The sequence below is a fragment of the Cryptomeria japonica genome, chromosome 6 (genome assembly GCF_030272615.1).
Source record: "Cryptomeria japonica chromosome 6, Sugi_1.0, whole genome shotgun sequence".
In the NCBI taxonomy this organism is placed as follows: Eukaryota; Viridiplantae; Streptophyta; class Pinopsida; order Cupressales; family Cupressaceae; genus Cryptomeria; species Cryptomeria japonica.
Window position 1 is genome coordinate 608,035,489 of NC_081410.1, and position 14,820 is coordinate 608,050,308.

A 14,820-nucleotide genomic window follows, 5' to 3' on the forward strand; every position below is an offset into this window, starting at 1 on the left:
TATAGAATCTGTGACTCAGAATAGGCATTAATACATTGTCATGCTTAGGAAGATCTCTCTTCTATAGCACCGTTCTTGAAAATACTAATTGAATGTGTTTTTATGTTTTTCCTTCTTTGCAAGGTTAGAGAGATTGAAAATACAACTTGAAAGATCACAAGCTTCTGAGATCAGATATCAGCATATTTGGAATCTTTGACTGAGAATTAGGGTTTGATACATGGATGAGGCATTAATACAAGCTGTAGCATGCATTGTTATCCTTTTTGGAGTCATTTTACCAACTTCCCTTATCACTGCATTCTGCCTAAGAGGAAATACTTCCTTTACCAGAGTCACCCATGATCAAGAGTTGGGTTGGGCACAAGGGGATCCCTCAAATGTGCATTATGAGGGCTTGGAGAGACATGTATTAGAGGGTCTGCCAGTATTTGAGTATAAATCACAGGAGGGACACCAGTGTGCAGTCTGTCTGTCTGATTATGGGGATTCTGAAATAGTGAAGCCGTTGCCCAACTGTAATCACTACTTTCATAAAGAATGCATAGATGTATGGCTTCGTTCATACACTTCTTGCCCTGTTTGTAGAACCAGAGTGCAGCCTAATATATTATCATGTTTGTTGGACAAGGAGAAAGATCGTGAAAGAGATGGTTCATTGCAGGAACAACCCATTTCTTCAGACCTTTGTTCTGATGTAGTGGAAGGTCAAGTTGTAGTGAGTAAAGTGGATCAAGGAACATCAGGTGCAAGGCCATTGCCACAAATTGCTATCCCTCTTGCAAACGCTTAAAATTCAGCAAAAAAACTAGTGTTTTTCTTGAGATGTAAAATATTATTGTGGATATGAATTTCTTTCAATAAAAATGGAAATTATAATTTTTCATTAAAAACTAGATTTAGAAAGAGGATTAAAGGAAGGGAACCAAGGTTTTAGAAAGAGGGTTGAAGGAAGGGAACCGAGGTGTAAGAAAAAGGGAGTGTTTATCCTACAACCAAACACAACCTTCTAGCACCACAGCCTATCATCATTAGATTGAAAGAGGGAAACCCAGTTGTTCAAATCTGGAATGGAATGCCAAAAACCATTGAAGCTGTAGATTAGAACGACCTAAGAGAAGTATTATTCTTTCTCCAAAACCAAAACCTTTTGTTCATTGGATGAAAAGGGAAGAAGAAGAAAGAAGCAAGAGTTTACCCCTACTATAGTGATGAAGAGTTGGAGGAGGATTTTAATCCACTAGAAGACCTAGCCACATTAGCATAGGAAAGAATCACTAGGGGAGAAGAAGGGGCATCCACCCACAACAAACCAGAACCTAATGGTGGAAAATCTATTGTAGCAGGGACACCACTATTTGCAAGCAGCAAACCGGCAGCAGATGGCAATAGTGAGCAATAGTAGATGGCAAACCAGTAGTGGCCAATGATAGCAAACCAGCAACACATGACGAATCAGTATACGACACACCAACAATAGATGATGAACCAACAATAGACGACAAAGTAGAAGCAATCGACAACAGCAAACCAATAGCATACAAAAGGGTTTCAACAGAGTAGGAGATCCATTTCAAAATAATTCAAACCATAAATATTTTTTAGAATATTTGTTGAACATTATACATGATATATTTTCTTCTATGGGTAGCGACACCCTAAATAAAATAAAATTCATATAAGGTTGGAATCAAGTAGCATGTCATTTCTATCAATCTTGTCTAGATATATATATAGTTGTTCCCCAATAAATCTTCATTTACAAGTAACTTAATCTATGTTAATTTAATCATGGGCGACTTTTTCTTATTTAGCAAAAATTAACTCTTTTTAATCTCACAAGTTAGACAATGTGGGTGGCAAAAAAAACTAGAGGAAAATGTGGAAATATAATCATATAGGAAGAGAGAGAAATAGAAAGGAGCGAAATTTATTAAATTAGGGCTTGTTCACTACCTATTGTAACTCCTCCTTATGGGATATCAAATGACAACATTATTTTTTCTATTAAGATTTAAAATTTGAGGTTCTTGATAATTGACTATTGAAAGCTAGCACCTTGAAGTTTAAGATTTGAGTATTTCTTCTATGATTCATTGGTGTCCAAACATCTTTAATTTTTGAGGATGAGAGTCACTAACATTGCTTGGGTTGAGGCTTGGTGTGATGGATAACCAAAGGATAGTCTTGATATTTATGATGTACAGATTGGTATGAATAATAGGTTCTTGTTAAAATAAGATGCATTACACTTGAGTAAGGCTTTAGTTTCATATCTAGATGAACTATTAAACTCCTTGAGGTGCTTAAGAAGGTTGACCTCGACACAATTCTATTTTTAAGGGTAAGGAAAAAATAAGAATTCTTGTTCAACATGAATGACATGTCATAGTAAGGTCTCAATGGGGTATATAAGTAAGAATTCTTGTTCAACATGAATGACATGTCATAGTAAGGCCTCAATGGGGTATATAAGAAGCCATAATGGCAACGAGAAACTAAATAATTTCACCAGGACAAGGACTCATAGGGAACATTCCTTAAAAACAAAACTATCTTGATTCTAAGTGGGGGAAAGTAATAAAAGGTGTAAATCTGCCAGGGGTCTACTAAAAAGGGACCTTAGAAATCTTAACTTAGAAAAATGAAAAGGGAAGAAACACTTAGTAAGATTCTAGATGACCTCCACATGGATACCATAGGGGACCCAAGTGGAGTTGGTTCAATTCTTTAGCATGTTTATATCAATATTTCTACTAAAATATCAGTTGTTTAGAGCACAATTTTTAAGCCATCTGCAAGCATTGTCAAAACATGAATAGAAAAAAAAATCTATAGTAGGAAGTTACCTCATGAACAAATTTCAAAATAAACTTGTGAGAGAATTTCAAAATCATTTTCTTGCTCTTCCAAGACAATAGCCTTGACATCAAATGCTAGACCACTATGGCTAGAAACCATTTAAAGAGGAAAAAAACTCTTGAAGGTGCATAAAACTTTAAATGTCCAATAAATGTAAGGAACTCCTACACTAGAATATAATTGAAAACAAAAATAATAAATACAAGATAATGACCTGAATAGAATTATGCAAACCAAGTCAAACCAAAACCCTAGCAAAATAAAAGGTTTTGTTTACCACTATAACATTATATATCATGCAATAAACAAGTACATAATAGTACTATTATTTTTATTATCTTGAAATGGGATTATATATTATTCATTTTCTTTTATGAATAACCTTTTTTAATCTTAATTATTGATATTGTTTAAAAACTAAATACATTTTCACAAAAATAATGTGTCTAATATTACTTATGACTAGTTTATTAATTTTAATTACCTTTCTAAAATTATGTTGTAATTCACTTTCTTTTATTTTATCTACATAAAAACAAAATCCACCCTAATGATTTTAACTATTTCAAGAGGCATTACACAATGGTAGAAAGGTCTATAGGAGGGTAAGAAAAATAAAAAATAAAACCTACCATATAAAGCATAGATTGGATTTGATTATTTTTCATTTGTCTTAATAATGACATCTATCACCCGTTTTACATAAATTCTTCTAAATATGAGAATACTAGTTATCATATTTCTTCATCTCTATTTATTACTGACATTTAAAAAATATATGACAAATCTCAAAAAAAAAAAAACATACATTATAGATTTAAAAAGACTATTATTAAAAAAAAATTGATGTTAAAGTACCAAGTATATTAATGTAATAAATTCAAACTAAGCACCTTGAAACTCACATCTTTCTTTATTTTGTAGTGCATATGTTCAACATCTATGAGCTACTTACAAAGAATCGCCAGAAATTAATTACTTATATAAGTTATAATGTTTGAATACTGCCATAGACCTTATTGTTTATGCACAAGTAACTCTTGGTTCTTATTGAGTGCAAAGAAATAGGTAAAACAATATCAAAAAACAATTGAATGAGCACCATCTATCTTCCCTTATGATAGATAGACTAAGAGAAATGATGCCCTCATGGAGACCAACTCAAGATTTAGAAAAAAAAATAGATAAGGGGTAGAATAATCAGTTGTTCCTAGATTTTGGTATACAAACACACACCAATTAAGATAACAAAATTTCAAACAAAAAAAATCCCATTCCCTTCTTGGGTTCATCATTAACACCCTCTATATCTTCTTTGATTTTCCATCAATACCCAACTAGATATGGCATCTAGGTTTTTTTCTTTCTTCTTATTTGCAAGGATAGAGAGATTGAAAATCCAAATTGAATGATCATAGGATTTTAAGAGCAAGTATCAACATATTTGTAATTTGACCCAGAATAGGTATTAATACGTTGTTATGCTTAGGAAGACCTCTCTTCTATAGAATTGTTATTCTATAACATTATTCTTGAAAATCCAAATCTAGACTATCTTAGAATTATGTTTGATAAATCTCTAGATAACTCCAAATGCACTCCAAACGTGCATAGACTACTAGATAGTTGGCTCCAAATAGCTCCTAACATAAACAAGTAGAAAGGCAAGTGGTTGCAAACAACTAGGAAATTGGCTCTAGAGAGCTCTAGACAACTTTAGATTGATATAGAAACAAAGAAAAGAGGCTACAAACATTTCCATAAATCATTTGTACAATAGAGAAACAATAGTACAGTGAGAGTTCACACCTCGCTCTCACCTCCTTAATTTGAAGGAAGACCAAGAGTCTAAGGGAGGTCTACCGAAATGAAAGGTATGATGAGTTTGATGAAAATGTGAACTATGCATTATTTTCACATAATGATCCAATTTATTTTGAGGATATTGTGAAAGAGGACAAGTGATGTGAAGCCATGGATGAGGAGATAGGTGCAATAAAGTGATACAACATGGGATTTAACTAATTTTCCTCCTAGTAAGCAATTTATTGGGGTTAAATGGGTCTACAAGACCAAGAGGGATGTCGAAGGAAGGATAGAGATGCATAAGAAAAGATTATTTGTTAAGGGGTACAAAAAACTTCTTGGAAGAGATTGTGGTGAGACATATGCTCTAATTTCAAGGATGGAAATCATGCAGGTAGTCATAGCAATTGTAGCCCAACACAAATGCAAGGCATTTCAAATGGATGTGAAGTTTGCCTTATTTAATGGAGCACTGAAAGAGGAATTATATGTGAAGTAGCCACCTAGTTATGAATTTATAGGTAAAGAAAGCAAGGTGTATTTGTTGAAGAAGGCTCTTTATGCACTAAAGCAAGCACCATGGGCATGGTACAATAGGGGTGACTCATTTTGGTTGAGCCATGGTTGTAGAAAAAGCGATGGTGAACTTACTTGTATTTAGATGAGTTAGTTTTTAATGGGGATGATGCTTTCCTCATTACTAATTTTAAAGAGGCCATGAAAAGAGAGTTTGAGATGATAGATTTAGGTCCCTTGACGTATTTTCTAGGCATACAAGTAAAACAAATGCATGATGGTATTTTTTGCTTCAATGATGGTGTTTTTATATCTCAAGAAAAGTATGCAGTAGATATTTTGAAAGGTTTAGAATGCAAAATAAAAAAAATTCATCAACACCAGCAACCATATATCTTAAGTTGAGAAAGGAATATTACAACAATGTGGATCCAATCATGTATAAGAGCTTGGTTGGAATTTTAATGTATTTCATAGTAATTAGGCCTAATATAATGCATTGAATAAGTTTGATTTCTAGATTTTACAGACTTTGAAGGACACCCATTGGAAAGTGGGTAAGATAATCTTGAGGTATGTGAATGTACCAAAGGATATGGTAGTTTATATACTAAATAAAATGATTTTGAGTTAGTTGGTTACACACATAGTGATTGGGCTAAAAGTGTGGATGATAGGAAGAGAACATTGGCTATGTGTTCCATTTTGAATTGGGACATATTTCATGGGCTTTCAAGAAACAAACCATAGTTTCCCAATCCACAACTAAGGCTCACTATATAGTAGCAAATGCACCATCATTTAAATCTATTTAGCTAAGGATAATCTTAGTTGATTTGAAAGAAGAAAATGAAAATGGAACCACAATATTTTGTGACAATATTTCATCAATAGCCTTGATGAAAAATTATGTTTTTCATGGAAGAAGTAAAAGAATTTAAAGATCAAGTATCATTTAATAAGATAATTGTTTGAAAATGATTAAATTGAGATGAACTTGTGTAGGTCTAAGCAGCAACTAATAGACATTTTCACCAAGCCATTGAGCAGGGACATCTTTGAATGCCTAAGGATAAATCTGGGCATAATTTATTTGGATGAAGAATGAGCATGATTGTCAACTTTGAACAAAGGGGGAGTGCTAGAATTTTGAAATGCTTGAGCCTCCCTATCATTATCACTTACTTGTCAGGAACAACTAACTATTATAGTTTGTCAAAGATTTCCATTCGGATCTCATCCTCCCAATTGCTCCTAATGTGTAACAGAGAATTTATTTGTTTAACAGAAAGTTAATGCTAGTATGTCAATTTAAAGCTCGAATTTATGTGGGAAAATCTATTGGATAGAAATAGACAAAATGGGAGAATATTCTCCAAGTTTGTAGGTTGAGAAGAATGTTTTGTGTGAACAAAAAATCAGGGAGGAAGAAGATTATTATAGAAAATGTTGTGTGTATGCAAAGAGTAGAAAATTGCTCCAAATATTTAGAATCTCTAGAAGAGCAGCGTATAAGGGAGCTCATTGAAGCTCTAGACACTTGATTGGTTGCAGTTGCAGACTGCAAAGTTGTTTCTAATTATTAGTTTTGGACTTTTGAAAGTTGTGGACCCTATTTAAGACTGATCTATCTAATTTTGAGTGTATCCTCTTATGTTTAAGACAAGATAATGATCACTTAATATGAATATGATAAGATTGATAAGACAGTTCAATCAGTTGATTGTAGATGTTTTACTAGATAGTCGTATCCTTTGTTAATTTCATGTGAATCGTTTATGGGATATATGCTAGGATGTTAGATTCTTGAGAGACATTTTATTGCAAGTTTTTTGATTTATTGATTTTTCGAATTTTAGTTCTTTTCCAAGAGCTTTTTCAATATTTTTAGATTGTGTGTATTGATATTTGAATGTTTTTTATTTTTTCAGGATATTTTCCAGATGTTTTTGGTATTTTTAAAGGATGTAATATGAATGTTATTGGTATTTTCACTACTCTTTCTAATGTTTTTGGATTTTTAAGTTTTCACATATTTGAATGTTTTGGGATTTTTAGTTTTTTGGTATTTTTTGGATTTTTTCAGGTCATTTTCTGAATGTTTTTTGGTATTTTTCAGGACATTTTCCAAATGTTTTAAAGATTTTTTCAGGTCATTTTCTTAATGTTTTTGGTATTTTTCAAGACATTTTCTAGATATTTTAAAGATTTTTTTAGGTCATTTTCTAAATGTTTTTGGTATTTTTTCAAGACATTTTCTGAATGTTTTTGGTATGTTCATGACATTTTATAGATGTTTTGGACTTTTGAAGTATTTTTCAATGTTTTTGGATTTTAAGTTTTTCAATGTTTTTGGATTTTGAGTTTTTCACTGTTTTTGGATTTTGAAGGACGTTATATGATTTTTAGAATTTTTTAATTTATGCCCCCAATGTGCAAACCTGTATGACATGATGATCTGCAAAAATGCATGTGGAGACAATGAATTTTTAACATGACCTATGTTAATGCAAGATGCATGATGAAAATGCATTTCCTATTCGAACAAGGTCGACTATGTTTGTTTGGCATTTTGTAATACACCAATTGAAAATTGAGATACAAAACATTTAGTAGATAAGCAGTCAATCGATCCTTAAGATCCCTTGGAACATCCAAATCAACACACTTAGTGACTAGGATTTACAAATGGAGACGTGGAAAACTTCCCCATTGATTCTTGAAACTTTGATCTTCTTTTGCCCATGTGTGTGCAGATGAGTTAATTATGTCTCTTGTATTCACTAAAGATCCTTAGCATCCTATATGACTAGCTACGTGAATTATCCTAACTTCAAAAGCATCCTGAATAAAGCCTCACTGCCAACAAGCTTTTGGAGCTCCGACAAGGTTATAGACTGTAATTTCTCAAATATTGCTCCATTGCTTGTAAGCGTCCACAGCCCTGATGGATTTACTTGCATGTTCCCATAGTCAAGCTTTTTGTCGTACTTTGTATGCATGATATTTCAATTATATATCATTGCTCTTTTGCCTTGAGATGAATATTTGGTATAGCTCTTTTTCTTTTATTATTTTCTTGCCTTGACTTGTAAGTAATGAAACCTACTTGGGTGTGTTAATTACAGTAACACTAGCAACACTGAAGTAGAATTTTAGATTTTTTACTAGTCATATGATCAACTAGGTGTCTGGAATGAATTAGAGATTTTCTTAATGTGTTTGAGATGTTGCAATTGATAGATTTTGGGTTAACAAGTCTCAAATAGTGAAATCACTACCCAACCATAAGTAAAGCGTCGTCATAGGGTAATGTTGAAAATGAATGACCTTAGAACCTCAAAGACTTCATGTTTGAATATCTAAGAAAGGAGATGACCCTTGTTTCTCTTAGATGCAAATAGATGACAAACTTGGACAGTTGTCTTGTTTTATTGATGTTGCTATATGAAAATAAATATGATGTTCTTAGAAAGAAACTATAGGTAACGCAATGCTTTAAATAAAATGATATGCAATACAGAAAGTAAAACCTAAACTAACCTAGCCCTTAGATATAGTATTGTTTAAGGTGCAGGATGTTCATAGGGTCAACGAGTTTTGTGTAGGTAGTTCATTGGCATTTGTTTGAAGAGTCAGATAAAGATGTCTTTTCCAATAGGATATAAGGACTTAGCTAAGTGTGCATGTTCAACATCTCCAATGTTGATTCTATTAGTTTTTATATTTTGTGGATCATGAGAGGGAAATCCAGCTCTAGAACCTATGAATTCAGCTATAGCCTTATCATTTTCAAAGAAATCCAATTGTGGTAGATCCTCTTGCCCCCAGTCTTTCAAGTGTGTGTGTATGAGGCAAATAGATTCTAGTTCTGAAGTTGTGACATGAGCGGGTGTTATTCTTGTTTTTATTGATGCACTTGAAGAGGATGATGAAGTCAACCAGGTGTCGATCTTATTAGTTGGTGTTATGATTGTTTTGTCACTACATTAGCATTTGATGATGGCACACATATAATTGTTGACAAGTTGCTCTCTACAGGATGATCAGAATTGGTGATTTCATTGATAATGAGTTCGTGAACAACTTGTGTAGAGATTTTTGGATCACTAGGAGAAATGGTAAGTTCATTTTAGAGGGAACCTTGTAAAGAACATGGAGGATTATGATATGGAGATGAAGGGATGGAGGGATCTTGATCAAGATTTGGAGAAATAATGGGATCTTGTTTAGGACATGAAGATAAAGGTATGCTTTGATCTTGTCCTGGAAAGGGATTATTATGAAGGATAGAAAGGATGTCCTGATCTTGCTTAGGAGGTGGATGTTGGATGGGACTTGAAATGACACTTTGTTCTTGAGATGGAAGGGTATCATTATGAATGGAATAGAAAAGAGAGAGGGGATCATCATAAGATTCCTGGTCGGTGGGATCTTGATAAAAAATTGGGTAGGATGGAAGTGGTTGTTCTTGATCTTTATTTGTTTCAGGATTCATTTCTTCTGATTTTGGATCATCCTCTTGACACGGGGAAGGATTTTGGAAATGCATCGGAGATTGGTGGAATTTTTCAACATTTTTGCCTGATGAAGAAGGATTTTGAATGAGATCCTCTGAATCATGACTTGAATTAGATTGGATTTGTACGATGGATAGCCATTGGGAGGTTGTTTTATTAGATAGAGATGGCATGGATTGGTCTTGTGTGACTTCAGGGGATGATGAAATGGTGGATAGATATGGTTTATTTAGGATTTGGTTGAAAGGGATTTGATTTTGGTTGAAAGGAGTATGATTTTGGGTGAAAGATGTTTGATTTTGGTTGAATGAATTTTGATTTGAACTTTGGTTGAATGGGGGTTGATTTTGGTTGAAAGGGGTTTGTTGGGTTGGTGTGAATTTTGATTTGGACTTTGGTTGAAAGGGGTTTGAATGTTGGCTTGGTGTGAATTTTGGTTTGGACTTTGGTTGAATGGGGTTTGATTTTGCTTGAAAGGGGTTTGAATGTTAGGTTGGTGTGAATTTTATTTTGGACTTTGGTTGAATGGGGTTTGATTTTGGTTGAAAGGGGTTTGATTATTGGGTTGATATGATTGGTATGATTGATATCAGAGAGTTTTTTAGTGGTGAATCTTCGCCAATTGGAAAATTTTACATTTTTTGTTTGACAAAATGGCAAATAGTCTTGGGCAACATAGTGGTCAAATCGCTCAGAATTTTGGGGTTAACGGTACACTGTATTCTAGCTTAGCCATTAACCATACACTGTTCGACGTGCATGCCCGTAATATTCACTTGGAATCACTCGGACGTGGGTATTAGATCACCTTTGTTATTCGCCAGAAATAGTAAAACAACCACGTACCCAGGACCTATTTCCCCAACGGTAAATTAAATGTTTATTGCATGCGTCGGCCAAATTCACCAATATCAACTAAAACATTATAAGCATTCGAGGACCCATTTTGCCCCACTTATATCAAGATGCATTTTGAAACGCCCGCATTTCACCAAAAATGCAATCATGGATTAATATAAATACACTCTTTCTTACAATTTGTTCATGTCTGATTAGTAAATTTGGGAGCTCTCGATTCGCATTCCGCAATTTGAGTTGGAACGTCGAAGTTCATTGTAGGGTGGAAGGCCAGAGTTACAAACTTGCAACACATGCCCAGGCATTCCTGATTCCTGATTCAGAGAATTGAGAAGGCATATCAGTGAGTAATCATTTCTTCATACTTGATAGTATTAGTTTTAACTCTTAATTCATAGTGAGAGGTCAAGACTCAAGATGTCACAGTCAGACATGAGTGAGACTCCTCAGGGTGGTGAAGGGATTGGGATTTCAGACAAGGGTAAGACTCCTCAGAGTAGTGAAACTGAAGGGATTGGGAGGCCATCAAAATGCCCAAAACTTAAACTTAAAGATACTACCATAAAGTATTACTTTGGAATTGGCAAAGTTTCTAGTCTATCAACTTCTATAACTTTTCAGAAGCCAGTCACAGTAGCTCACCACCACCACAAAGTGGAATTGTCATTGAGTTAAATGCATCAAATAAGGATGAAAATATCAACAAGGCAGAAGATGTTCTAAGGGATACACACAATGAAATAACTCACTCGGAATCAAATGCTAGTACTGAAGATGATGTTGGTAGGAAGAAAAGAAAAAGGAAAGTAAAACTGGTGTGAGAGTGGGAGATGACAAGGAGTTTTAAGATTGATTGGGTAGCAAAGTACCCATTCATTAAACCAGTCCCAAAAAATAATGAATAACCAACAGAATGTAGGTGTAAGATTTGTAGTTGGAAAACTAAAAGAGAGAAGAAGATGTAGCTAAAGCTTGACACCATAGCAAAGCATATTGGTAAGGTTTCTGAAAAACATATCATAGATGGAAAAGAAACACCAGTAGTAAGATGAAAATCAAAGGAAGAATGTCTTCATGTTAAGTATGTCATGGAATATGAAGAGCATAACCACAAAATGACACTGATTGGTAATAGTGGATTTGGAAATACAATCAAGGCTGGGCTTGAACATGCAGCGAAAGATGCAAACCTAGCAAAGACTGTTCAGATGAGTGTTATTTTTCATACTCTATCGAGAGAGCGTCCTATGAAAGATTCCCAGAATATAGTAATTTATTATCTTTTTTTAATGTTCCTCACTATCCTATGTCACATTGGTCAATAAACGCTGGATGGGAAACGACAAACTGTCTCGCTAAGGTGGAAAAGCAAAATTTATAAGAGAGTGTAAAAGAGTCAAAATTCATTTCATTATCTATAGGTGAAGTTACTGCGGTAGATAACACTGCTTGAGTTTGTATGCATGTGTATATCGTAAAAGAACACATCTGTCGAGCTCATCTACTCTATGTTTGTAAAATGAGGGGCGATTCAACAGCAAAAATTTTATATTTGAAAGTTAAGAAATATTTGAATGAAATTGTTAGTATGGATGACTTGACAATTGCCAAGAAGTTCGTGTGTGTTGGAGCTAATGGAGCTACAGTAATGCAAGATCAAAGGAAAAGTCTTTGCGCAAGATTACAAACTAGTATTGCACCATACATGGTTAGGATTCACTGCATGGCCCATCAAATCAATTTAGCATATAGAATTGTAAGCAATTTCCCTACAGTGTCAAAAGTTGAAGATCTAGTCCATGAGCTCCACTCATACTTTTGCCGAAGTCCTAAATGTTTTGCAGAATTTCAGATTTTTGTTGAGGCAGTAACAGTGGGAAACAATCTTCTCAGGGATGTTGAGACCAGATGGATCTCCTTGCATGGACCAAGGGATCGAGTTCTAATAGAATATCAATCCTTGATCGGACTAATGTATGAGCAACGCCTCACAGTAGATAAAGCTCCTGATCTCTTACATAAGCTAAGTGATATAGAGACTCTGTTAACTTTATCTAGTCTTCTCCCCATGCTGGATTCAATGAACAAACTTGTTAAGAAAGCCCAAGACAGAACTATATATATCAATGAGTATAGCACTCTACATAAAATGTCATGCTTGGGCCTAGATGGTCTATATTCAGATCTAACAAGGCGAAGACCAATTTTTTTTAGGTGGCAAATAATTACAGATTTGAATCATGCTGAAAATTTTTTACATTTCAATACAAAAAATGAGTCATGTGTCTTTGTAAAAGGATTTCAAATACCAATGCACCAATCTAAGATGGGCAAGCGAGGCAGAGCACTACTAGTTAAAAAGGAAGATTTTGACAGGATTGTTAAATATGTTAGTGATAATTTGAAGTCTATTGCATATGAACTTTCAACTGAGATTTGTGAAAGATTCCCTCGAGAAGAAATACTTGAAGCCATGGGTTGTGTGTATCCTCAATTTTGGTATTCAATTGGAGATAATCCAAATGACGCAAAGGTGTTTCATAAAAAACTAGAGGAATTGATATTGACATTTTCAAAAGATGCATATTGCAATGGATAGCCAATAGAAGGAATTTTAAATTCAGATCATCTTAAAAAACAATGTAAACACTTTGCATTGTCTATGAAATAGCAGTTGGTTGACTTGGAGAATCCATTTGAACCTCGATCAATCACAAGGCTTTGGAAAAGGATAGATCAAAGTGAAGTATTATGTATTGCAATACCAGAATATTTGAAACTTGTTGATTTATGTCAAACAATGATATTAGGGTCGGTGGAAGATGAGAGAGTTTTCAGTGCATTAGGGCTTTTGAAATCAAAGATTAGAAACAAATTAGACAAAAATTTGGAAACTTGCTTGAGGTTGTTTGTAACTCGGTATAATGTAAGAGATTTTCCATATGATAGGGCACTGGCAATTTGGAATTCCATGCGTGAAAGATGAGGGTTGTGCAACACTTTAAAAGATGGTGGTGCTACTGCTAGTGCTAGTGTTGGGACAAATTATGGAATGTAGACTCAGAGTCAACATGAAGACGAAGATATTTTTTAATACCCAACTCTACCCAACTTAGAATGAAGATGAACATGTTAGTACTAGTTACTTTTCGGATCTTGAGTCCATTTGGGATATAGAAGCCTCGGACTAAGTCACTGAAGTGAATCAGCAGTCATTTTATAGGTATTTATAATTATACTATAGTTCTTGAGTCATATTACAATTTGCAATACTATAGTTGTCATTGATGATTTTTTATATTGTATTTCTTGAAATTGTCAATCAGAACGGATACTTATTTCATATTTTTAATTGTGAATTTGAATTATTAGTAAACAATTAGAATTTATTTTCTGAATTATTAGTAAACAATTGAATTATTAGTAAATTGGTTCCACATTATGTTGAACATGAAATGCAACAATTTGTGTCACAAGATCCATAAAATTATTCATATTGCATAACTGTTAGAACCTTTCTATTGTTCTACATTAAATACTTAACATGATTTTCATGGCGATTAGGGTTTTGTGTTTGTTTTTTGTCTTAGTTGGCTAGTAAACCGAAGTTGTCGTGCATTGAAAATCTAAGTTGTCCTCTCTTTATTTTTCCATGTCAACGTCAAGTGTGGTCAAATGGTTGGTCAAAAAATGAGACATGTTCAATGTTTCATCTCTAACTCGCCGATAAATTTAATGTTTAACAATTTAAGTGGCGAGTTAGCGAGTGTTGGTTTGGATTTAAATCGCGAGGTCTCTAGTTTTTGGGGTGTTAGCATTTTATGTTAACGAGCTGGAGATTGTTAATGAAATTGGTTTGGTCGTGAGGTCTCAAATTGGTTTAATGTCATGCATTATAGCCATGAAAGTCAGCAAGTAAGTCATTAATGGTCTGTGTGTCACTGCTCGTGCCTGTTTATGAAGGTAATTAACATAAAATGTCAATTTTTGTTGGTACTCGTTGGGTCGCTGCAGTCAAGAGATAAATAGTTTTGAGATTTTATGGTTATCGCTAGCTCGCAGGTCCTTTATCATCAAGTTAGTTTAAGTCACGAGCTTGCGAGTACTGGGAGATTTTAGTTGTCGCTACCTCGCAAGATGTTTTTCACTTGACCATTTTATGTTGCAAGGTTGCGATTGGGTGTGATTTTATGTTATCTCAAGGTCGGCAGGTGTTCATGGTTAAGTCATTTTAATTTGCAATCATGTGATGTGGTTG

The 14,820-nt window shown here is 34.0% G+C and overlaps 1 protein-coding gene across 1 annotated transcript; it reads left to right on the forward strand.

Annotated features, from left to right (window-relative positions):
* The first annotated feature begins 220 nt into the window (after positions 1-220).
* LOC131033608 (RING-H2 finger protein ATL43-like) lies at positions 221-793 on the forward strand. The gene has a single exon (XM_057964850.1). The coding sequence runs from the start codon at positions 221-223 to the stop codon at positions 791-793; it is 573 nt and encodes a 190-aa protein (XP_057820833.1).
* The last annotated feature ends 14,027 nt before the right edge of the window (positions 794-14,820 follow it).